This window comes from Strix uralensis, chromosome Z, assembly GCF_047716275.1.
Source record: "Strix uralensis isolate ZFMK-TIS-50842 chromosome Z, bStrUra1, whole genome shotgun sequence".
Lineage (NCBI taxonomy): Eukaryota > Metazoa > Chordata > Aves > Strigiformes > Strigidae > Strix > Strix uralensis.
The window spans coordinates 77255144-77280932 of NC_134012.1; the positions used below are offsets into that span (position 1 = coordinate 77255144).

At 42.3% G+C, this 25789-nt stretch overlaps 1 protein-coding gene across 2 annotated transcripts; it reads left to right on the top strand.

Moving 5' to 3' along the window:
• Positions 1 to 13802: 13802 nt before the first annotated feature.
• Positions 13803 to 20513, top strand: LOC141938121 (syncytin-2). Of its 2 annotated transcripts, XM_074856635.1 has the most exons (3): positions 13803 to 13873; positions 16051 to 16198; positions 19013 to 20513. In XM_074856635.1, the coding sequence occupies exons 2-3, from the start codon at positions 16157 to 16159 to the stop codon at positions 20321 to 20323; spliced, it is 1353 nt and encodes a 450-aa protein (XP_074712736.1). In that variant the 5' UTR covers positions 13803 to 13873; positions 16051 to 16156; the 3' UTR covers positions 20324 to 20513. The 2 variants fall into 2 exon arrangements, with proteins under 2 accessions (XP_074712736.1, XP_074712737.1); XM_074856636.1 differs by lacking the exon at positions 13803 to 13873 and having other exon boundaries at positions 14807 to 16198; positions 18990 to 20513.
• The last annotated feature ends 5276 nt before the right edge of the window (positions 20514 to 25789 follow it).

The following is a 25789-nucleotide window of genomic DNA, read 5'->3' on the forward strand; positions in this document are numbered from 1 at the left end:
AGCGGCTTGGCGAGCACCCCAGCCAGCTCCTTCAGCACCCTTGGGTGTATCCCATCCGGTCCCATAGACTTGTGTACTTATGGTCTGTGATGAGATAGGCACACAAATGTGTTGGTGGGATATCTAAACAAATGCTCTCCCCTTGCTCCTGGTCTCCATGTCACTTCTTTCATCCCCTTGATGAGACAACAAGACACTTTACATCACGGGCGTTTTGCAGCTGAGGTGGAGTTTGTTAGGCTTAAAGAGAGCAAGTCACAATCTCTTGGGGACTAACCCAGCACTGTTGTCATTTAAATGGGAGAACTTCAGTTGTAAGTCACCTTTCAGGAGTCAGATTCTACATTTATGGAGGGAAAATAGAGAAATGAAGCATTTGTTCAGAAATCTGTTCTGGTGAAATGCAAAACAAAAATAAGAGCTTTATCCTTTCCTGGACTGCATTACATGCTGCTACTTATATGAGGATTGGAGACTTTATCTACAGCTTACGTCTATAAGAATTTGCAGGAGAGTTTTTAGAACACAAGAATGTGATAGAAAAAAAAAAAGGCTTATTATTAAAACAAGCTATATTTAACCTAACTGCTAAAATTGAAGGACAGTACAGCTTTTGGTTATGTGCATAAAAGACACTGTAAATGGCAGGGGAAAAATATTTGTGGGCATGTGATAGCAATGCAATTACAGTTATATAACAAGCGTGCAAATTCAAGAAAGAAAAGTCTGAGTTTTCTTCAGCAGAGTAAATAAATGAGTGTGGCTGAAGCTGTCTTTCTAAGCACAAAGCGCACATATACAAGGTTTGTAAAGCATGAACTCAATGAAAAAGATAGTCTTTGATGTTTCTAGATAACTGCTTTCATTTAGAGTTATAAAAAAATCTAGTGTGATCTTTACTCAGTATTCATTTACTAATTATTACTAATGATAACACATTCCAAAATTATTCTCATAGAAATTTATTTAATAGATATTTTACGTATATACAAGCATCCTGCAGAACTATTTTCTTCTCCTTTTCTCTATTCTTGATTTTGGTAGTAAATCCAAGACAAACTGTAGGATCTAAAAAACATAGGTAGAACTTAACTTTACAGCAGGAAATACTTGTACTGAAATATAACCCCCCATAGATTCTAGGTGCCTTTGTATTTGTTGTAGTGAAAAAACAGGCAAAAATCCTGTGACTGAATCAAATAATGACGGAAGTCTGAAGACATACAAGACAATCCTGGAAGCCAGTGAACTTCCTAGCTTTGTTTGCACAAATCTTTTCTGGAAGTCAATTAAATTCCCAAGTTCTAAACTAATGCAGAACTTCACCTTTCTAATAGATTGACCCTGCCCTTTTATGCTTCTTGTCTCCTTCCCTCTCCATCCCTCATCTCAGTTACATCTTCCTCAGTTCCTTTGGACTGCAGCTCGTCAGAGGTCAGACAATTTTATTGCTGCACCTCCACAGCTCAGCATGGTTAGGTACTGATTTAGATTGGGCCCTTTGACTACCACAACAAGATCAGATCATGCTAGAAATACACTTCTTTTCATCAAAAGTCTTTCCAAATGGGACTACCAAGTGGCATATAAAGAAATGTAGTCCTGTACATGCTAGTACCCATTCGCTCACATACAAAACACATCAAAACTACAGCTCTGACATGCCAGTAACACTGATTCATCCATCTAAACTCCTTTCCTCCCATTTCCTGAATATTTCTAATGTGACCCATCAGTTTTTCAGATTGAGAACCCTTCATATCCTGGTATGTTACATACTGATTAATTCAATGTCTTGAGATGAAATCCAAGAAGATAAAATATTGTCTGTACAAGCAGGCACTTTTCTAATAAAGTCCATGTTTTCTGTAATGGAAACTTATTTTTAGAAAGCTAATAGAGAAATTAATCTTCCAGACCAGAGGCAGTAGGGAAATTAACACTTGTTTAATCATGCAGAGCAGTAAGATGCTGTACAATGTTAAGTGTAAGACTAGTCACTGACCGTTTCCTGTGAGTGAATGGATTATTATGTTCAACATTTCAATTTAGCCCAGTACCACAAGTGCACAGTAACTGTGATTTTATTATACAGTCATATAAATAATGCAATACTTTTAATGATCCATAGCCTTTAGAACACCACACTGAAAACTGTCTAATACAATAAGAAAGTACTATGCATTGTTTAAGTTTTACTGATACTAAATTAGTAAGAAACATTAAGAAATTTCAACAGCTTTAAAGAAAAAAAATCAACACTGTAGCAAAGAAGTTGTCTAGCTGTAACACAACACAGGTCAATAGATATATGGATCATTGATTAGAAAAGGAATCTGGTATCACAAAAAGAAAGTAAGCACATTGTAATAATAAAGTCTGACAACACAACATTATTTTGTTATTATATTAAATAGCATCTAATACATGTAGGATATTTTAAAATTTAACAATGCAAACACTAAACTGCTAATGAATCAACCCCATGTATCTCATCATTTTCTTTAACTCCTCCAAAAGCAATGTATTCCCATCTTCCTCCCTAGAAAGAGCAAGGATTTTAGTGAAAATATGATGCTGAACAAATGCCTTTAATACAAGGATCTCTAGGGAGGGTCTTTTCCACTCTCCATGGCAATGGACCATTTTGGTTATTTTGTTCCTAGAAAACAAAAATCTGAATAGTGTGTGATGCAGTGAAAAGCATCATGAAAGGAGGGTTGGATGTACAAATACAGATGTCAGTGAGTGTTATCTGGGTGATGAACACAACCAGCTTGGGCTTTCTCTCTGAACCTCTACCTTTCAGAATGTCATGGGCCAGTATGTATACTCTTGCTAAGCACTTCCATCCATGCACAGAACTCTTACCACACAGTAATGTACATATAGAGCCAATGTTGCCTGCTCAGCTATAGGTACAAGCAGAAGCTCATGCTGCTGTTGAAGCACAGCCCTACCCCTTCATTTCACAATTACCAGAAACTAAAGCACATATACATGCATTTCTAATATGTTCATAACTCTCAGAACCTGTCTCTTGCAGTTCTCTAACTATTCTATGCCCAGTCACCCTCTATGGGCAGCTTGCTGATTTATTTAAATGGCTGTGGTCATCTTCTCTATAGGTCAGCACCACCAAGTACTTTTTAAGGCTTTTCCAAACATCTTCCACACTTCTAAAGAACAAAGGTGGTTCTGTTTCTTTTCTCAGTGTATTTTTTTAGTTTGGTCTAGTCTCGTTAGACTGCTCATTAATCACTCAGTGACTCACCAAATCAAAAGCCTCCTCACCAGGAATCCCAGAGAAGCATGTTCTCTATGCCACGATCTGCACAGAATCTTATTCCAAAAATTATGTAATTAGCTAATCAACTGATTTGGGTACATTGAAAGTACAGGATGATACTGCTTTCTGAAGCTAACAAGAGACCTTCTTTGTGAGTCAACAAAACCAACCACAAATGTTCCTCAGCCTCAGTTCCTCTCTTCCTTATTCTGTGTATCACAGTTAACCCTACAATCCTCACAAGTTCTCTGAATTCACAGCAACAGATCTGATTGACTTCTACCTGACACCTGCTAGCTGATGCCTGTGAGCAGTTGGTGCCTGCAAGTTGAGGCCTGTAACAATTAGTGATAAGAGAAGCATTCCATTATACCTTAAGTGGTCATGCTGTGTATACCTGGAAGTCTCAAAGAGGGGAATATTAAGAAATTCTTTTACCAGACAATGTTTAACTTTGTATTTAACAAGGCCTGAGTGATTAAAATGTACAGAGAAGATATCCTAACCTTGAGAATAGATACACCCTGGCAGAAATGCTCAAAAAAATGGATAAAAAAGAATAGCTTGGCTGGACAACAGAGTTGGGAAACATCCAGGGAGAAAAAATTGTCCTCAAAAAAACTTGTGACCATAAAAGGGAAAAAGAAGTAGAAAGCTAACTCCCCAAACAACCACCAACAACCACCTGAGACCCCTGCGCATGCGTAATATAGTTTTGTAACAGCAGCGTTATGTAAATGTAGTAGATAGGCAGAAAGGTAGAGACTTTTTGAAAAATGTATGAATGTTCTTGTCTTTAAGGTATATAAAGGATGAACTTTTGTTTTAGTGTATGCATGTCAAGTGGAATGATCCCCCGTGCATCCAGGGATGCAACAACAAATGCCTGCTTTCTAAAACTCCAGAATGAGTCTTAGAGAGTTCCTCTTCTGGCTTTTACAGTAACATACCTATGAAAACACTCCAATATATTCAGTCTTAAACCTCACTGAATTAGTTTCTCTCAGTATAAATCTGCTTCACCTTCAGAGTAGCTGTACTAAAACATAATCTAAGCCTATGTCTGATCTTGAATTTCTCCACAGCTGATTTGGGTTTTTATAAATGCTGTCAAAACCGATAAAATCTGAAATGAAAAGTAAGCAAGAAATGTGGTCACATGCACATGCCTGAGCCACATAAAATGTAAATTGCTGAATGATCTGTCAGTATAACATCAATGATCTGTGAATTGTGCTTTTAAACACCACCTTACTGACTGCTGTGCAGCAGCTAAACCTGGGCATGAGCTGCTGCTACCCGGGAGTGCTTGCATGCTACCAAAGTAACATCTACAGACACTACGAGATGTCCAACTCCAGAACCAGAGGAAAATAACTGTATGGTGGTGAGATATGGAGTGTGACTGCTGCCTGCTGCTGTCATGTCAGAATTGCTAACATGGACCACAACTGATGGGTGAGTAATTCTGGACAAAAGAAGAGGACCCAGTTCGGTTTTCTGAACTCTCAAGACTGGGGGTGGAGTGGGGGTGTTGAAGTAAGAGAGCTTTCTTCTCTCTAACCCAAGGACTTCTGTAGCTTCTTGTTACTCTGACAAAGAGCACAAAAGTGAAATATAACTCTCACTTTTCACAATTATCCCCATAATTAATACTACTGTTTCAAAATAACATCATTGACAATTAAACATGAAGAATCCTGACTTTTAAAAACACAGCCCTCATGTGTCCTAATTTTCTATTTCCCCTCATACTACTTAATTTCTAAAATCCAAGTTAAATAAATAAATATGCAAAAGCTACGGTCTACTGTTTCCCATCTAAATACTGTGATGCAGAGACACAGAAGTTGTTTCTTCAGATTCTGATATTTACTAGTTTAACAATATCATAATTTTAAATTCATCAGTTTCCTATCAGCCCTAAATGAATGACAGCCATATATAGCCCATCACAGAATTTCTTTCAGTGAGCCTCATATATGCAAGCTTAAGGAATTCTGAGATATTTACAGAAGTGTAATGATTCTCTCACTACGAAAGAATATAAGAGAGAACAAGCTAATAGTTCTCCTGATGAATCTGTTAGGGCTAAATCCAGATTCCTTTGATGTGAACAGGAGTTTTGCCATGAATTCAGTAGGGCCAAGAGCTCATGAAGTACTGGGACATTCTGATGGTCATATAAATTGACAGTAGATTTAGAGAGTTCTTCTAGTCTCTCTCCCTACAAGCACAATTTAACTTCTGTTTTACTTCTTTATTGCCCCTTGATGAACTTGATATTACAAGATTTGAAAGAGGTTTTTCTCTGAAGCACAGCTGGTGTTTTTCATTTGGAATTAAATGACACAAGGACTAAACACAGCTATTTGCTCTATTTGAAAAGGCCAGAAGACCGTAAACTTTCAAATAATGTCCCTGCTGCTACACTAAAGGGATTGAACTGAGTAGATAACCCAATGCCTACACAATCCTTCTTACTAAATCTGCTAAATCTGCCAGCAGCTATGCTGGTTTGATTAGATTGTTTAAGAGAAATTGGCCAAGATGATCACATCTTTCCATGAACACCATTTGATAACAAATATTCTTGTCTGTAGCAACCTGGCTAGATTCAAATCAAGAGAGGTTCCACAGCTTGTTATAAATACCCTTGTTAGCCATAGTTATGTTTTTTAGTTTTCAATCTTGATACCTGCATGAGATTTCCTTTAGTTCATCACAAACATCATGAAGTGCTTTATACTTTATACGAAAGAAGTCAAAAAATGATTTACACAATAGAGAAATACAGAACTAAAAATCAACCATGAGTTGGACACTTATGACTACACAGGTAACGAGTTACATGTGTAGTTCTGCAAGTAGTTCTGGGCTGATAAATGACTTATTTCTTTAAACTTCAGATGAAAAAAATCTCCCAGCTTGAACATGAATTTTCTGTAGCAAAGAATGCTTTGCAACTCCATAAATCACAGAGGTCATTAGACAAAAGAAAGAGTGAAGCAAACAAACAAAGAAGTTAATTCAAAACTTGTTCTTCCTACTTTTTTCTTGGTACTGCTTCCAATTTACTATGCTTCTGCAACATATGGGCCAAACCTAATACTGGTTATGCTAGTGTATCCCAATTCTCTTCAAAAGTATTAATATAAATACTTGTTCATGTACCACAGTACTAATTTGCATACCAGGTATTAGAATTAGGGCAACTGCTGGATATTCTGCTTGCTAACCAAGCTGTTTGTTGAGTATTATCAATTCTTGAGTTCTAAAGAAAAAATACACTGCTTGTCTTTTAACTTAGAAAATACTGTTAAAATGCGGTTGCCAAGTGAACCATTTTTTGGAAAACAAAATCTCGTCAGTATTTTTAATTCTCAGACTCTGCTCAAACAGCCCCATGGTTTACAGTTAGGAGAAGTAAGAAATCATTAGCTGTTTAGTCATGTTTCAATGAGCATTCCCTCATCTTGCACTAAGCAGGTTTAACCCTTATAATTCCTAGCCCTTTGGAATGCAATAGTTATTACCTGCCAGAAATCAGAAAATATAATTTCACATATTTTCCACTTTTCATCCTTAAATGAAAAATTACTGCATCCATGTGGAAATTTTAAGAAAAGGAATCTTTTGCTCCTGATCTTTTAGTGAGTGGGCAGGAGAAAAAAAGCAGATGTCCCAGAAAACAGTGTACAAAATAATGAGGTTGACTCTTCAAGTCTCCCAAACCAGAGAACTCTCGTATTTCAGTACAGGAATAGAACTGGTGCTGCTGACTTGCCCCTCAACTGAAACTTGTGGTATGCCCCCAAGCTCAGAAGAACACATATTCCTGGTTCTTTTTTACCTAATTAACAAGAAATGCAAAGAAACAGCATTAGGATAAATTCTTACAAACAGTCAAATGTATCTGGGAGAAGCCTCAAATTCACAAGCTTTGGTTTTCATTGAGGACTTTGTCCTGGTTTAACCAGGATAGGGTTAAGTTTCCCCAGCAGTGGAGGGGGGGGAGCTCTAGCCGGGTTATTCAGATACCATGCGGACGTCACATCCTGGCACGCATCACATTTTTCTGGTGCGGGAGCGCGGGAAGAATCGGTGATCGGTGGGGTTCGCGCCGCCGGGTTTTCTCTCACTGCTATATTGGTAGCTATTTTGCCCTGTTCATTGTTATTACTATTATTCTTATTGTTATTGTTGTTGTTTGTTGTGTTGCTATTGCACTGTTGTATTAAACCTCTCCTTATCTCAGATCGGGGCTTTGTATTTCACTCCCTTTGTGGGGGAGGGGCAGCGGCCGCGTGGTCTCAGACCCCGGCAGGGGCTAAACCATTACAGACTTCAAGCACCTGGTTGTGGTTGACCAGACACCTCTGTCAGCTGAAGGGACAGTGCAACAGGGCACAAGCAGTCAGGAGATTTCTGAACAGTGCTGATGACAACTTCCTGACAGGTGATCCAGTAGCCAGTGAGTTTACAAACATGGAAGAACTGAGCAGGGATGTAAAGGCTGGGAGCATCCTTGGCTTTAGTGACCATGAGATAAGGGCGTTCAGGATCCTGGGAGGAGAAAACAAAGCAAAAAGCAGGATCACAAAACTGGACTTCAGGAGAGCAGACTGGCCTGTTCAGGGACCTGCTTGGAAGAATCCCATGGGGTACAGCCCAGGAGAAAGAGTGGTCAAGGAGACGTCATTGATTTTCAAGGATCACATCCTCCAACTTCAAGAACAGTCCATCCCAACATGAAGGAAGTCAAGTAAAGGTAGCAGGACGTACCTGCTTGCATGAACAAGTAGCTCCTGGCAAAATTTGGACATAAAAAGGAAACATGCAAGAGTTGGAGGCAGGGTAAGGTACAAATAGAGGGCAGGAAGGAATGGGGTTAGGAAAGCCAAAGCCCACCTGCAGTTGAATGTGGAAGGGGATGTGAAGGGCACCAAGAAGGATTTCTATAGATATATCAGCAGCAAAAAGACGTCTGGGGAAAATGTGGACCTGCTGCTCAATGTGATAGGGGACCTGGTGCCAAAGGACATGCCAAAGATCAAGGCACTTAGTGCTGCCTTCACCTCAGGCTTTACTGTTTATACTAGTCTTCATGAGACCCAGATGTCTGAGACCTGTGGGAAAGTCTAGAGCAAGGAAGACTTATCCTCACTGAAGAGGGATCAGGTTAGGGAATGTGTAAATAGACTAGCTATACAGAAGTCCATGAGATCTCATGGGATGCACCCATGAGTGCTGAGGGACCTATGGCACTGTAAGGCCACCCTCAATTACCTTTGAAAGGCCATGGCAAATAGAGAACTGGAAGAAAGCAAGTATCTGTCAGTCTCACCTTGATCTCTGGGAAAGCAATAGAGCAAATCCTCCTAGACACCATTCCCAAACATATGAAGGATAAGAAGGTGATTGGGAATGGTCAGTATGGATTTATAAAGGGAAAATCATGCCTGATCATCTTGATAGTCTTCTACAATAAAAAGATTGGCTTGATGAATGACAGAAGAACAGTGGATGTTGCTTATCTTGACTTTAGTCAAGGATTGACTTTTATAGATGTCAATCTTAAGGCTGTTGACACTGTCTCCCTGATCCTCCTCATAGGCAAACTAATGAAGTACAGGCTAGATAAGTGGACAGTGAGGTGGACTGAGTGAACTGCTGAGCTCAAAAGGCTGTGATTAGCAGCATGAAGTCCACTTGGAAACCAGTCCCTAGTTGTGTACCCCAGTGGTCAGTACTGGTGCCGATGCTATTTAACACCTTCGTTAATGGTCTGGATGATAGGACAGAGTGTACCAGCAGCAAATTTGCAGATTATACAAAATTGGGAGGATACAGTAGATATCTGTGCTACCTTTCAGAGGGTTGTGGACAGTCTGGAGACATGGGCAAATGAGAAATGTCATGAAGTTCATAGGTAACTGGAAAGTCCTGTCCCTGAGGAGAAATAACCCCATTGTATTGTGGGGGAACTATAGTACCCCATGTACCATACACTGAAGGCTGACTGCCTGGGAAATGACTTTTCAGAAAAGGACCTGAAGTTCCACAAGGTGAACACAAGGTAGCAATATGCCTTTGTGAAAAGAACGCCAACAGCCTTCTGCTTTAGGAGAAGCATCAGCATCAGGTCAAGGGAGGTGATCTTTTCCCTCTACTCAGCACTGGTGAGACATGTTTGGAGTAATGTGTCCAGTTCTGGGCTCCCTACAAGAGATGAACATACTGGAGCAAGTCTACCAAAGAGCCGTAAAGATGAGTAAGAGGCTGCAGCATCCTTCACATCAGGAGAGGCTGAAAGGGCAGGGACTGTTTAGTCTGGAGAAGAGATATCTCAGGGGAATCTTATAAATGTATGTAAGTCCCTCATAAGTGTGAGCAAAGAAGATGGAACCAGACTCTTTTCAGTGGTACTCAGCAGTAGGAAAAGAGGAACTGAAATAGAGGAAATTCTGTTTAAGCATAAAAAGCACCTTCTTTGCTGTGAGGGTGCTCTAACACTGCAACATATTTACCATGGAGGTTATGGTATCTCCATCCTTAAAGGTATTCAACACCAGTCAACACCAGACTAGACATGGCCCTGACCTGCCCTTGCTGACCCTGTTTTGAGCAGAGGGCTTATCCTAGAAGAAATCCAGAGGCACCTTCCAAACTCAACTGTTCTGTGATTCTGTGAAGTAGTGTTTGCTATCTGCAGTCAAGTTCTGGAGACTGATCAGTTCTTATTCCCTCACAGTGTATTTCTTGCCTCCTTTTTTTGGAAATCTTCTGGCCTTTACATAATAGTTGGATATAGACATACTACCCTGAATCTTGAAAATCTCAAGCCTCCAACACACATAAACTGTCCAATTTGCATTAAGTATAACAGGAAAGTAGACAATTTATTACAATCTTCCAAAATATTTGTGCTAGGCTTAACCTAAAATCCTCTGTGTTGTTTCATCTATTTTCACAGTCTGTTCCCATCTGAACAAAAGTGACTTTTATTTAAAGCAAACTCCACTTTACAGTTATGGAATGCTGTAATTTTTTCTCTTTTCTCTGGAAATGTTACAGTGCTGAAGCAACAACAGATGTGATACAGAATAGAGACCAAATTAAAATACACCTTTAAGATGATATTGAGTGGGATGAACGGGATACCTAAGAAACACCTGACAAAAAAAACTAGAACTCTGAGAAGAAAACTGTAAGGTTTGCTATCAGACTGGTAACTAGACTTGTGCTTAGATGTCCCACTGATGTGAGAAGCCAGAAAGGCAGCCTAGAGGGGAAAATTGCTGAAGAAAAGAAAATGTCTGCTGAAAAATACTGACAGAAATGCCTTCCATCTTGTGAGCCCAGGAACTAGGCATGTGAAGAAGTAACATCCTTGAAAAGGGCAATTGGAACATCATCTATTGACTGCTACAGGTGAAAAATCAAAATTAACAGCATCTATCGGCTGCTCGAAGCAGTGATGCCCTACAGTCTCTTACATTTCTATGTTATAAAAGGAGCTCAATTTTTATACAAAGTGGAGCCTCTCTCCCTGAGAACTTCACTTGCCCCATGTACTTTTTCTTTTCTAAACAGGTTGAATTCTCCACATGAACTTTCTGCAAGGTCTTGGGCTCTCACCAGGGATGCCTAGCTGACTCCAGACTCTGTGACATGGATCACCTTTGAAGTGAGGCTCTGTAATCTCACTGGTGCCCCTTTCTGGGCCCACTTTTGAGGTCAGTTCTTTTTGCCCTCTCACTTATGGGATGGTTGGGTCTACCTCCAGATTGGTTTGTTCCCCTCTTTGGGATGGTCTGTCCACTTCTGAAATCTGTTTCATTCACTTGATATTGATATTATAAATCCATATAAATAATCTATTATATCTGCTGTTATACTGTTGATCAGTTGCTTCACTAATGAAAAGTTCATGGTAATGTAACCTATAATAATATATACCTAATTCATTGTTGCTATTATTGATTGTTGCTACACAATCACTGCTGTTATTGACAGCTGCCACACTACTGATGGATACTATATTATTGATTGCTGATAGTAATAGCTGGATATATATATTCACTTTATTAATCATAAGTATGTTTTATGGTTGGACTAGATGATCTTCAAGGTCTTTTCCAACCTAGATGATTCTGTGATTCTGAGTATACTTCTTAGAGGTGGGGTTTTTAATTATTATTTTTATTTTTGTGCTATTTGTGGTAACCTGTAATAAAGTAGAGAAATTTAGAGGATAAAGTCTCCATGTCCTTGTGCATTGCAGAATCCTACAAATCCATGGTCACAATCTCTATCAGGATAACTGTTTAGATCTTTACACCCACCCAACTCCATCTCCTTTCCATAAAAACATTATCAATAAAGAGATACAAAGACCATCTGGGGATGTTCCATGCACACAAGAATATCTAGGTTGCATATTAGTTGCCTATTTAGTGTCTCTGGTTCTGTTTCACAGTCTTACATAGTATGTCTTTGGCTGTATCGTCTGTCAGTTTCAGGTGTTCCCAGACAAAACCAACATCATCCACAAGGCAGTTACTTGTCCACATAGTGTTGAAGGCAATGGTGAAGAGACAGATGGAAAGGAGGATAGCCACTGAAAAGGACAGAAAGATGGGGAGACAGAGGAAGGCTAAAAAGAAACCTGAAAGTATGATTTATCTTTACCTTGCCTTTCCCATCTACATATGCAGGTATTTTTCTCTTTTGCAAAATACTCAGCTGTATTTAAGACATAATCTGAGTTGAGAGCACTTCAGCCAATGCAAGATACCTCTCAGTCCCATCAGGATGTGAACCGCTGATTGTAGGTGGTAATGAATGTGTAATCCTGATAATGTGGCTGACATTCTGATTTTATCTTTGCACACCTGAAGAAGTTAAATAGCGATTGTGACTGTCAGTAATACCACAATCCAGCTGTAACCTACTGTGTACAAGAAAAAAAGATGAGCAGAGCATGACAACTCTACTTCATGAAGATTTGAGGGATTTCAAAGACCTTTCAATTAGGAAAGAAACATAAAAATTCTCCACTCTGAGGAAGGTATCTGTAAAATAAAGTATTGTAGATCTTGAATGATTTAATTCTGTTGAAGTCTAAACACACTAGGTAGGATTGATCTTAGCTTCAATTTAGGCATCTAAACTTGGCATCAAATGCAATGCTACCAGCCAGGCTCCTGTCAACAACAAGAAACAGGTACTCCTGGAGGAAGCTCATCTAATTCATCTCAAAAGCCAGTCAAAGGACTGGATTAATTACATTCTGAAGGTGATGATTTTTTGTAATTACCTTTTACACACAGAGCTTACAGTGACTAGCTAATGCCTCACCTTTTAGCTTGTGATGCTCATGTCAGAACTGATGAAATGTACTCTTTAAAAAAAAAATAAATCAACTTACCTCAGTTGATGAGAATGATGATTTAGGAAACTAGTCTATGTATAACACATGAATTCTGAGCAAAGTTAAAAACAATTCCACCACTAAGTGTGTCAGGGTATGAGGATTCAGGCTGTGTTGTATATCTGCCAGGAGGAAGAGAGGCTGCTGCCCTCAGTTACTCTGATTTGTACTGAAATGCTGAGGCATATGTTAGGGGAAATGAGATTTTTCCAACTTCTCAAAAGTAGCATGAGTATATAGATTAGGGCAGAAATATGATAACTTAGATGCCATATGCTTCTTTTAAAATACACAAGGGCTCACACTGTTGCGAGCATTTCAAAGAACACAATGTAAGCTGGGCCAAGGGAGGCAAAAGCACACTTTTCCATAGGGAAGGGTGGAAAGAAAGTAACACAAGGAAAAAAAGACTTTGTGATTTGTAGGAAAAATCATGTTTAAGTAATGAAAGTCAAGAAGACAGTATCATGAATGACAGACTTTGGTTTACACTTTTCTAAATCTTACTATTTCTTGAGTTACTGTAAAACAAGTAAACCTATGTATTTGTTTGCCTTTGCCCTTCTATCTTGAAGAACTGCACTTTTAATGAAGAATTATTTCTGTACCTCCCTGTCGGGGGAGGCAGCGGGTCTGCCTCTAGTCTAACTGAAGAAGAATTTAACCTTGAAGACATTCCAGTGTATCCATGAGAGGCCAGAAAGTCCCGAGAAGTGCCATGGAAACAAGATTAGAGAACTAAGATAAGAAGAACTGTCCTGACGATTCAGGCGAGAAACTATCACCCAATCGTGAACTGTTAGTTACTAAAGTAAACCAATCCTGTATGAACACCTACTTTGAAGAAGGTTATAAAAAAGCTTGTTAAAACAATAAAGGGGCTTTTGCAGCCATTTTGGTCGCTTTCACACAATCTGATGTTTGTCGTGTCCGTCTCAACTGCGACAAATGGTGACCCCGACGTGATAAATTAGAGCGACGTGATAAATTAGAGCGACGTGATTGATTAGAGCAACGTGATTAGAGCAAAGTGGTCATTTAAAGGAGAATTATAACGGCGGCGGGAAGAGCCGCGGAGACGGAGCCCGGTGTAGCTGAGAGCAGAGGGAATCTGCCTGGTCCGGACCTGAATTTCGACACCTAAAAAGGTGAGCCACCGGGAACGGGACTGTAATTATGGGGCAGTCATTAACAAAGGAAGAGGAGACAATTTTGTCTACCTGGAAAGCCCTATTAAAAAGAAAGGGGGTTAAAACCTCAGAACAAAGCCTGAAAAAGATTTTGCTATGGAGTAAGATGCAAGGCTTTGAAGCCACAACAGTTACTGCATTCAGTGTGAGTGCATGGCAAGCAGTAGGATTGAAAATATTGGATGAGGTCTCTAAAGGACAAAAAGAGGCATGTGAGTTGGCAACCACATGGCGCTTATTGAGTGAAACCTTAAAGGAATGGAAGATAGAGCGTGAGGCCTCTGATGGGAAACTAACAGACATTCGACCTGAAGACAATGACGGGGAGGACTGTGGCAAAGGGACAAAGGCAGTGGATACCTCAGCCTCAGGAATAGCAGGCAGGAAACCCCTCACGGGCAAAAGCAGATCGCGCCCTCGCCCACCTCCTCCTCCTCCACCATTAAATATTTTGCGGGGCGATGAGGAGCCCCCCCCACCTAGTGGTGCAGCGGCGGCCCCTAGCGGCGCAGCAGCAGAAGGGGTGATTCCATCAGCCCCCCCCGAGGAGGAAAATAGGGCGGGTAACACAGAGCCAGAGAGCGAGAGCGAAAATGAAAGTGAGGGAGAAGAAGCTTTAACCACGGCTTTACAAACTCTACATATCACAGATAAACCCATGGTGAAGAAAGCCCAGCCATGGACTCTCCCTCCATCCACAGTAACTGTAATTCCAAGGTCCCCTGATCGATTTTGGGAGGGAGTTAGAAAGTATGCTGCTGAGGCTGGCAACTGGGATCTGGTTGAACGCCTCAGCCCATACTCTCCAACCCCGGCATGTCCAAAGCCTGTAGATATAGCAGCAGAGGCTTATGGTGCATTCCCTGTTTATAAAGCTGTTGCAGGCACAAATGAGCATGATGAGCACAATCCGATCAGTTGGAAGGTGGTGCAGGATTTGCAGAATAAAGCACAGAAATTTGGAATCAATTCTCCTGAGGTGATGCAACTTATTCGAATAATCAGCACAGATTTGTTGTGTCCATATGATGTTACACATCTCGCACAAGTGCTGTTTCAGCCAGTACAATTACAAGTGTTTCAATCTACTTGGAGGCAGATGGCACGAGCAGCTGCACAAAATAATGCTCGACTGCCACAAGACGATCCGAGGTTAGGACTCGGAGAAGACGCCTTGCTTGGCGAGGGACCATTTAGTAACCCTCAGCTGCAAGCTACGTGGCCTCCGATTGTCCTTGAACAGGCACAACACATAGGGATTACAGCATTAAAGCGAACCATGGAAATGGCAGCTCCAAAACAGAAGTATATTGCTATCCGGCAAGGTCCTAAAGAACCCTTTTTGCAATTTGTAGAAAAAATATCTGCTGCATTGGAGAAACAGGTAGAAGATGAAACGTTAAGACAAATGTTATGCAAACAGCTAGCAAAGGATAATGCTAATGAGGACTGCCAAAAGATAATACAGTCTTTACCAGGAGATCCTTCTATTCCTGACATGGTGGCCGCATGTTCAAAGGTTGGTACAGTGGAACATAAAATGGCGGCTTTAGCTACTGCCATGAACATGCGAAATACAGGAAAATGCTTTGGATGTGGTAAAGACGGTCATATGAAAGTAAATTGCCCGAACAGAAGGTCGGCAGGCAAGCAGCCCATGACTGTCCCACCAGGAACTAATTGCAATAAATGTGGGAAATCGGGACATTTCGCGAAACAATGTCGTTCCAAGTTTCATGCTAACGGGCAACCGATACAGGGAAACCACAAGAAGAGCGCGAGAGGGCGCGCGAGGACATCAAATCCCCTCCAGACAACAGGTCAAATCCCCTCTGTGAGCAGCTATCAGCCGCAACTACTGGCTCAGCAGGGTTGGATGTATCCACCGCCGACACAATAACTATAGTTACAAAAGACATTGTTAAGGTCCCTCTTGAGGCAAGGGGTCCCATAGGACGAGGACTGAGTGCGTTACTTATAGGAAGATCAAGTAGCACCTTAAACGGATTAATCGTGCATGTGGGAGTCATTGATGCTGACTTTACGGGTCAAATTTGTGCATTAGTTTCGACCCTTTATCCACCTGTTACGATTCCAAAAGGTACTCGTCTTGCTCAACTTGTTCCTTTTTTGAGTTGTGTCCCAAAAGCAGAACAGCGACTGCGAGGCGATGGAGGCTTCGGTTCTACAGGACCCCCTCAAGTGTGCTGGTCTCAGACTGTCTCATCATCTCGACCACATATGACGTGCACGCTGTCAAATCATGGACATTCACCGACTACAGTAAGGCTTGCGGGGCTCCTAGATACGGGCGCCGATGTGACTATTATTTCTAACTATCTGTGGCCATCCACCTGGCCAACAGAGGATGTGGACACAGGGGTAGTGGGGCTGGGAGGCTCCGCACGAGCAAGAACAGCAGCTACGGCAATTCTGATCACCAATCCTGAGGGCCAACAAGCAGTCGTTAAACCATATGTGACAGCAGCTCCCCTCAATCTATGGGGGAGAGATTGCTTGTCACAGTGGGGGGTGAAGATTACTACGGATTTTTAACGGGGGCCACTGTGCTGCAGGGTGTTAGGCAACCCACGCTTGTTTTAACTTGGTTAACGAATAACCCTGTGTGGGTGGATCAGTGGCCCCTACCAATGGAGAAATTAAAGGCCCTGCAAGAATTGGTGGCAGAACAGCTAGCTGCTGGACACATTGAACCCTCTCAGAGCCCCTGGAATACTCCAGTGTTTGTGATAAAAAAGAAATCAGGAAAATGGCGATTTTTGCATGACCTGCGGCAGATCAATGCTGTCATGGCCACGATGGGGGCTCTACAACCAGGCATGCCTTCACCGGCCATGATCCCTCAAGATTGGGAAATCATTGTCATGGATCTCAAGGATTGTTTTTTTACAATACCATTAGCCTTTCAAGACAGAGAAAAATTTGCATTCTCTGTGCCTTCTGTCAATCATGCAGAACCTGCAAAAAGATATCAATGGAAAGTTCTGCCGCAGGGCATGAAAAATTCACCAACAATTTGTCAATGGTTTGTGGCACAAGCTTTGTCACCTGTAAGGGAAAGATTCCCTACCAGTTATTGTTACCATTACATGGATGACATCCTGTTAGCATCAAACAACAAGGAGCAGTTGAATGACATGGAGAATGTGACTAGAAATTCATTACAACACTATGGATTAGTTATCGCCCCTGAAAAGGTGCAGAAAGTAGAACCCTGGAAGTATTTAGGACTAACAGTCACAGGTAGGCAGGTAATGCCTCAACCTGTGAAACTTAACCTTGAAGTTAAAACCCTTAATGATGTACAGAAGTTAATGGGATCTCTGAATTGGATTAGACCCTATCTCGGACTGACCAATTCACAACTGCAACCTTTATTGGAATTATTAAAAAATTCCAATGATCCAAGAGAACCCAGAGTATTAACTGAGGAAGCATTAAAGGTAATTCACATGGTGGAACGATCTATACACGAGAAATTTGTTTCTCGAATAGATCTGTCTCAATTGGTGCAACTCTTTGTACTAATTGACAAAACTGTACCATTTGGTGCTTTGGTGCAGTGGAATTCTGAGTGGGATGACCCACTGCACATTCTAGAATGGATGTTTCTGTCATTCCGACCACGAAAAACTGCTCCTGGACTGTTTGAGCTTATTGCTGATGTAATCATAAAAGCCAGAAAACGATGTACAGAACTAACAGGGCGTGACCCAGCTAAGATTGTTTTACCTGTTCAAAATTGGTATTTTGAATGGTGCTTGGCAAATAATTATGAACTACAGGCAGCCATGGCGGGTTTTCAAGGACAGGTGTCATATCACCTGCCGTCACATCCACTACTGAAATTTGCTCGAGAAATACCATTTGGTCAAAAAAATTTAAGCCGCCCAGAACCAGTGAACGGCCCTACTGTTTTTACAGATGGCTCAGGAAAAACAGGTAAAGCAGCAGTAGTATGGTATGAAAACAACAACTGGAACAACAAAGTAGTATATCAAAATGGTTCTCCACAAGTAGTAGAGCTACGTGCAATGGCTGTTGTTTTTTCTATTTTTTCTGTTCCTGTAAATATTGTAACTGACTCAGCATATGTAGCTAACTTAGTTTCTAGACTAGACAAAGTGGTTTTGACCATGTCAGACAATCAATTATTATTTGATGTACTTTTAGAACTCTGGAAAAGTATTCAACTACGGACAGAACCTTATTTTATCATGCACATCCGTAGTCATACCACTTTACCAGGATTTTATACAGAAGGTAATGCCAGAGTGGATGCTCTTGTTTCCGCTATGGCTCTTAATACTGTTCCTAACATTAAGCAACAAGCTGTATTATCACATCAATTTTTTCACCAAGGATATCGAGCTTTACGACGGCAGTTCGGCTTGTCTCATGCGGAAGCTCGGTCTATTGTAGCCGCCTGCCCTGACTGCCAAGGAACTCACACACCAGTGTATTTTGGTACTAACCCCAGAGGTATGCAGGCTTTACAGATTTGGCAAAGTGATGTTACTCACATAAATGAATTTGGCCGACAGAAGTATGTTCATGTTTCCATTGATACTTATTCTCATGCCTTAGTAGCAACAGCACATAACGGGGAGACAGGAAAAGATGTAGTTCGACACTTCCAAAAGGCTTTCTCTATGCTTGGGGTACCACGCCAAATAAAAACGGACAATGGCCCAGCATACATTTCACAGAAGGTTCAAACATTTTTTAATTTGTGGGGTGTTACTCATGTTACAGGAATTCCCCATTCCCCAACAGGACAAGCAATTGTTGAGCGTGCACATAGTACGTTGAAGCGGCAGCTTCAAAAACAAAAAGGGGGAATGATTGGGGAACCACCACAGGCATGTTTAGATAAAGCAGTTTATGTTCTTAACTTTCTCCATTACGGGGATAATTCTTCTTTACCTCCTCTTTTTCAGCATTTCTCTTCTCTTTTTTCAAAACAGGATTTGCAAAAAGACATCAAAGTGCATGTTAGAGATCTAATTACTGGCCAGTGGAGTGGACCATGTGAATTATTAACCTGGGGCAGGGGTTATGCTTGTGTCTCTACAGATGCCGGCCCTCGCTGGGTTCCTGCTCGGTGTGTTCGGCCTGTGCTGGAACCTGCATCAGGCTGAAGGATGGGTAGTTCCACAACCCAAGCAGAATATCTGGGTAACTTTGGCAAATATGACACATCAAGAAACCTTGTGCCTTTCTACTGCGAACCCGGAAAATCCATTCTCCACCTGTTTGGTGGGAGTGCCAGTAGACACATGGCCAATCCCACAAACCCTTCAGGCTTTCTCTCTTTGCAACTCTTCAAAAAATTGTACAGATAATTGGGATGGTGTATATAGTCACCTTCCACAGGTTACGCAAGAACCCCAAGAGCTAGAGTTGCTAGGCTCTGTTATAATGGATGCTTGTGTGTTTTTTAATTACTCCTATAACACCACACGGAGAGGGCAGAATGTGAATGCAACTAATGCTGCTTATCATAATTCAACTGCTTGGTGCAATTATACTTCGACTAACATCTCACGATCTTTTGCTGTTCCTCTTGCATTACCTCCTGGTGTGTTTCTAATCTGTGGAGATCGTGCCTGGGGAGGCGTCCCATCTAAACTGAATGGAGGCCCGTGTAGCCTCGGACGTCTCACGTTATTAACACCAAATGTGTCAATGATTCTGAATATGACTCGAAAACATAAGCGAGTCCCAAGGACCGTTCATCGGTTTGAAAGTTCTTGTCGAGATAACGTTGAATTCTGGAATCCAGGCCAGATCATAACGGCCTCCATATTGGCACCAGGAGTTGGTGTTGCAAATGCCTTAACGACTTTGAATAAGTTGGGATGTTGGCTTAGCAAACAGACTAATGCTACTTCTTTAGCTTTAAGTGGCCTTTTAACTGATGTTGATAGTGTTAGACATGCTACTTTACAGAACAGGGCTGCAATTGACTTTTTGCTTTTAGCGCAAGGACATGGATGTGAAGATTTTGAAGGAATGTGTTGCATGAATTTGTCTGACCACTCAGAATCTATTTTTAAAAGTATACAGCAGCTGAAGGATGGTGTGAGGCGTCTAACAGAAGAGGACGGATTGGATTGGCTTACAAGGATGTTTAAAGGATGGGGACTTTCTGGATGGTTGATATCTCTGGTCAAAACTGTGGGGGTCATGATCTTGGTAATTGTGACTGTGCTTTTGATGTTGCCATGTCTTGTCAGTCTTCTGCAAAGGGCCCTGCAGAAGACTGTTTCTGCAATATTTCTAGCACAAATACAAAAAGGGGGAATTGTCGGGGGAGGCAGCGGGTCTGCCTCTAGTCTAACTGAAGAAGAATTTAACCTTGAAGACATTCCAGTGTATCCATGAGAGGCCAGAAAGTCCCGAGAAGTGCCATGGAAACAAGATTAGAGAACTAAGATAAGAAGAACTGTCCTGACGATTCAGGCGAGAAACTATCACCCAATCGTGAACTGTTAGTTACTAAAGTAAACCAATCCTGTATGAACACCTACTTTGAAGAAGGTTATAAAAAAGCTTGTTAAAACAATAAAGGGGCTTTTGCAGCCATTTTGGTCGCTTTCACACAATCTGATGTTTGTCGTGTCCGTCTCAACTGCGACACCTCCCATGTGGGAGGTACAGAAAAGTCATGTCCAGGATGAGGATGGGTTAGATGTCATCTCCTTCTCTCCTTGACCTACCTGAATGTCAAAGCCTCTGCCTCTGGCATGTGAAACAAGTAGACTAAATCACCCAGCTAGTGTGATGAAAAACCCAAGACAAAAAGTCACAGAATCACAGAATCATCTAGGTTGAAAAAGACCTTGAAGATCATCTAGTCCAACCATTAACCCAACACTGACAGTTCCCAGCTACTACACCATATCCCTAAGTGTTATGTTGACCCGACTCCTGAACACCTCCAGGGATGGGGACTCCACCACTGCCCTGGGCAGACCATTCCAATGCCTAACAACCCGTTCTGTAAACAAATGCTTCCTAATATCTAGTCCAAACTTTCCCTGGTACAACCTGAGGCCATTACGTCTTGTCCGATCGCTTGACACTTGGTTAAAGAGACTCATCCCCAGCTCTCTGCAACCTCCTTTCAGGTAGTTGTAGAGGGCAATGAGGTCTCCCCTCAGCCTCCTCTTCTCCAGACTAAACAACCCCAGTTCCCTCAGCCACTCCTCATCAGACTTTTACCAGCTTTGTTGCCCTTCTCTGGACACACTCAAGTAATTCAATGTCCTTTTTGTAGTGAGGGGCCCAAAACTGAACACAGGAATCGAGGTGCAGCCTCACCAGTGCCGAGTACAGGGGTAAGATCACTTCCCTGTCCCTGCTGGCCACACTATTTCTGATACAAGCCAGGATGCCATTGGCCTTCTTGGCCACCTGGGCACACTGCTGGCTCATGTTCAGCCGGCTGTCAATCAACACCCCCAGGTCCCTCTCTGACTGGCAGCTCTCCAGCCACTCCTCCCCAAGCCTGTAGCGCTGCTGGGGGTTGTTGTGGCCCAAGTGCAGCACCCGGCATTTGGCCTTATTGAAACTCCTACAGTTGGCCTCAGCCCATCGCTCCAGCCTGTCCAGGTCTCTCTGCAGAGCCTCCCTACCCTCAAGCAGATCAACACTCCCACCCAACTTGGTGTCATCTGCAAACTTACTGAGGGTGCACTCGATCCCCTCATCCAGATCATCAATAAAGATGTTAAACAGGAGTGGCCCCAAAACCGAGCCCTGGGGGACACCACTCGTAACCGGCCGCCAACTGGATTTAACTCCATTCACCACAACTCTTTGGGCCCGGCCATCCAGCCAGTTTTTTACCCAGAAAAGCGTGTGCCCATCCAAGTCACGAGCAGCCAGTTTCGCCAGGAGAATGCTGTGGGAAATGGTGTGAAAGGCCTTACTAAAGTCAAGGTAGACAACATCCACAGCCTTTCCCTCATCCAATAAGCAGGTCACCCTGTCGTAGAAGGAGATCATGTTTGTCAAGCAGGACCTGCCTTTCATAAACCCATGCTGACTGGGCCTGATCATCTGGTTGTCCCACATGTGTTGTGTGATGGTACTCAGGATGAGCTGCTCCATCAGCTTCCCGGGCACCGAAGTCAAGCTGACAGGCCTGTAATTTCCCGGATCATCCTTCCAACCCTTCTTATATATGGGCATTACATTGGCTGATTTCCGATCTGTTGGGACCTCCCCGGTCAGCCAGGACTGCTGGTAAATGATGGAAAGCAGATTGGCGAGCACCCCAGCCAGCTCCTTCAGCACCCTCGGGTGTATCCCATCCGGTCCCATAGACTTGTGTATGTCTATGTGATGCAGTAGGTCACTGACTATCTCCTCGTGGAATGCAGGGGGGTCGTTCTCCCAGTCTCTGTTTTCTGGCTGGGGAGGCTGGATTCCCTCAGTACAACTAGTCTTGTTATTAAAGACTGAGGTAAAGAAGGCATTAAGCACCTCAGCCTTTTCATCATCATTTGTTACCATGTTTCCTCCCGCGTCTAGCAGGGGATGGAGGCTCTCCCTGGTCTTTCTTTTGTTGTTGACGTACTTATAGATACATTTCTTGTTGTCCTTGATTGCTGAAGCCAGATTAATTTCTAGCTGGGCTTTAGACCTCCTGATTTCTGCCCCGCACAGCCTCACAGCATCTTCATAATCATTGTGAGTGGCTAACCCCTTCTTCCAAAAGCTGTAAACTCTCCTTTTCTCCCTGAGTTGCCACCAAAGCTCCCTGTTCAGCCAGAGTGGTTTTCTCTGCCGCCGACTTCTCTTACAGCACTGGGGTCAGCCTGCTCCTGTGCCATAAAGACTTCTTAAATAGTTTCCAGCCTTCCTGGACCCCTATACCCTTCAGTACCGTCTCCCAGGGGATCCTGTCAAGCAGATGCCTAAACAAAACAAAGTCAACCCTTTGGAAGTCCAGGATGTCAGTTCTGCTGCCCCCTCTCCTGCCCTCTCTAAGAACAGAGAACTCTATTATTTCATGATCGCTGTGCCCTAGTTGTCCTCCAGCCACCACATCATCCACCAGTCCTTCTCTGTTCACAAAGAGGAAGTCCAGCAGGGCACCTTCTCTGGTTGGTTCACTCACTACCTGTGTCAGGAATTTATCTCCCACACATTCCAGGAATCTCCAGGGCTGGTCCTGCTCTGCTGTGTTGTATTCCAGCAGATGTCTGGGAAGTTAAAGTATCCCACAAGAACAAGGGCAAGCGATCGTGAGACTTCTCCTAAGTGCCTATAGAATATTTCATCCACCTCTCTGTCCTGGTTGGGTGGCCTACAGTAGACTCCTACTACATCTGCCCTGTTGGCCTTCCCCCTGATTCTAATGCAGAGACACTCCACCCTGTCTTCACTATACTGGTGCCCAAAGCAATCATAACAGTCCCTAACATACAGCGCCACCCCACCACCTCTCCTTCCTTGTCTATCCCTCCTAAAGAGCTTGTAGCCATCAACTGGCACACTCCAGTCATGGGAGACATCCCACCATGTTTCTGTGATAGCCACTACATCATAATTTTCCTGTTGCATCATGGCTTCAAGCTCCTCCTGTTTGTTACCCATGCTGTGTGCATTGGTATACACGCACTTCACATGGGCTGATCTTTTGTCCCCTTCCCCCTTCAAATCTAGTTTAAAGCTCTCTCAATCAGCCCAGCTAACTCCTGCCCCAAGATCCTTTTCCCTCTCTGAGACAGGTGCATCCCATCTGATGACAAAATTTCTGGCATCCTGTATACCAACCAATGACTGAAAAACCCAAAGCCCTGCTGGTAGCACCAGTCTCGGAGCCACAATTTCATCTGTTGAGTTCTCCTGTAATCTTCTTCATCAATCCCCGCAATGGATGGACGAGAACATAATTTGTGCCCCTGACCCCTTAACCAGTTTCCCCAAGGCCCTGAAATCTCTCTTCATTGATTTTGGACTTCTTCTGGTAATATCATCAGTACCTACCTGAAAAACCAAGAGAGGGTAGTAGTCCTTGGGTCTCACTAGAGCAGGGAGTTTTGCCATGAGGTCCTTTACCCAGGGCCCAGGGAGGCAGCAGACTTCCCTATGAAGCGGGTCTGGTCTGCATATTGGGCCTTTGACACCCATCAGAATAGAGTCACCCACTACAATGACTCTTCTGGGGTTCTTTTTAGAACTGGTTTTAATACCCGGTCTAGAGTGACCCGGCCTTGGTGGACCTTGGTCTTCCTCCCTGTTTGACTCATTTTCTTCATCCTTCTCTGCTTCATTCAAAAGTTCCAGGGCCCCATACCTATTGTGAAGGGACACCATGGAAGGTGAGGGAGTTCAGGAGTGGTTTTTCCTGCCTCCCTGAGCAGGGGCCCATTTCCAGCCTCTCCCATCTCTTAGGTCCCCTCCTTCTGCCTGGTTATTGCCTGCCTCTTTTGGAGCCTCCATTTGCTCCCGTTGCTTCAGTCAAACAGGTATACAATCAAAGGTAAGTTTAAGAAAAACTATCAGCACAGTGAGACCTGGAACAAACAGACTCACAAGTAAGCAGTCAGGGAAACTCTTTAAGTGTAACATTGCTTCCATGAGAAGATGATTAAAAAAAACCCCACACCCAACCACCACCCCCCACCACCACCAAAAAAAACCCAAAAAACCCACAAAGAAACAAAACCAGCAAACAAACCCCAAACATTTTTCTCCACAAATGTCAAGGCAGTTTGCACTGTTCCTTCAGATCTTCCCTGAAACTTCAGCAAGAGTAGCAAAAAATATAATTTTTACAGATGATTTAGTTTCATTGGTAAATGGTTCTGCCAGAACTTGTGCAGTTCTAACTGCAAAATAAGAGTTTTACAATACCTGTAAGACAATTGTGCTGTGGGGCTAAAACTGAGAGCAGAATTTAATATATTACTTTTAATGGTAATATTCCACAGACAGTCCCAATATTAGAAGCTTGGATTTTTCCTCTAAGGAATGGTTAAAACATTTTGGCTGGTTTTGCATTCTAGTGTTTTACATTAGTTGTGTGATGTTCAAAAGATTGCATCTTTTCGTGTGGGTACTTTCATCTTTACATGACTGAAACTCAATCAATATTCTCATGCTGTATTTTCAATAAGTCATCATGGACAACTTTGCTGGATTAACAAACTTTGAATTGACATGGAATTAATAAAAATCCCCACAGGGATTCCTTTTTCTCACTTGCACTCGGTGTATCCTTTCCTAGTAAGGGATAAGGACTGTGGTCTACTGTAAGGTCTAGATTTTGCTCTCACAGTAACATTAGATACAGGTATTTTCATGAAGTTAATGGAGCTGCCCCTTTTATACCCACTGTAAAAGATCATAAGAATCTAGCCACCAAACAAGCAGTACCACCCACCATATTTCAGACTGCATATTACCTTTCATTCTTGTTTTTCCCAGTTTTCTATGAAGACAGGGGTAATACAGCCATGCATTGGTGGTCTGACTGTCAATGTGATCTGCAGTCTGATGAGCATTTTTCCATAGACCATCACATTTGAACCTAATATCTAGTTTCAGCCAAATTGATGGAGGCATCACTGTTCTTTTAAGTTCTGGGAAAACAAGTGATTTTGTAGTTAGACTTAGTAAGTGACTTTTTAACTCAGTTTGTAGAATTTGTTATCATCTCAAATGTGCAAAAGAGATTAACATAAACTCAAATGTTGCTAGAAGCCTGAGAATCCACATTACACATTCCATACCTTCAGAAAAACAGCAGTTATGTCCTGCATCTTTCTAGAAAAGTAAAGTCTATCTGGCCTAAGACACAAACCTGCAGGAATCCAGACTTACAGGATGTTTGCT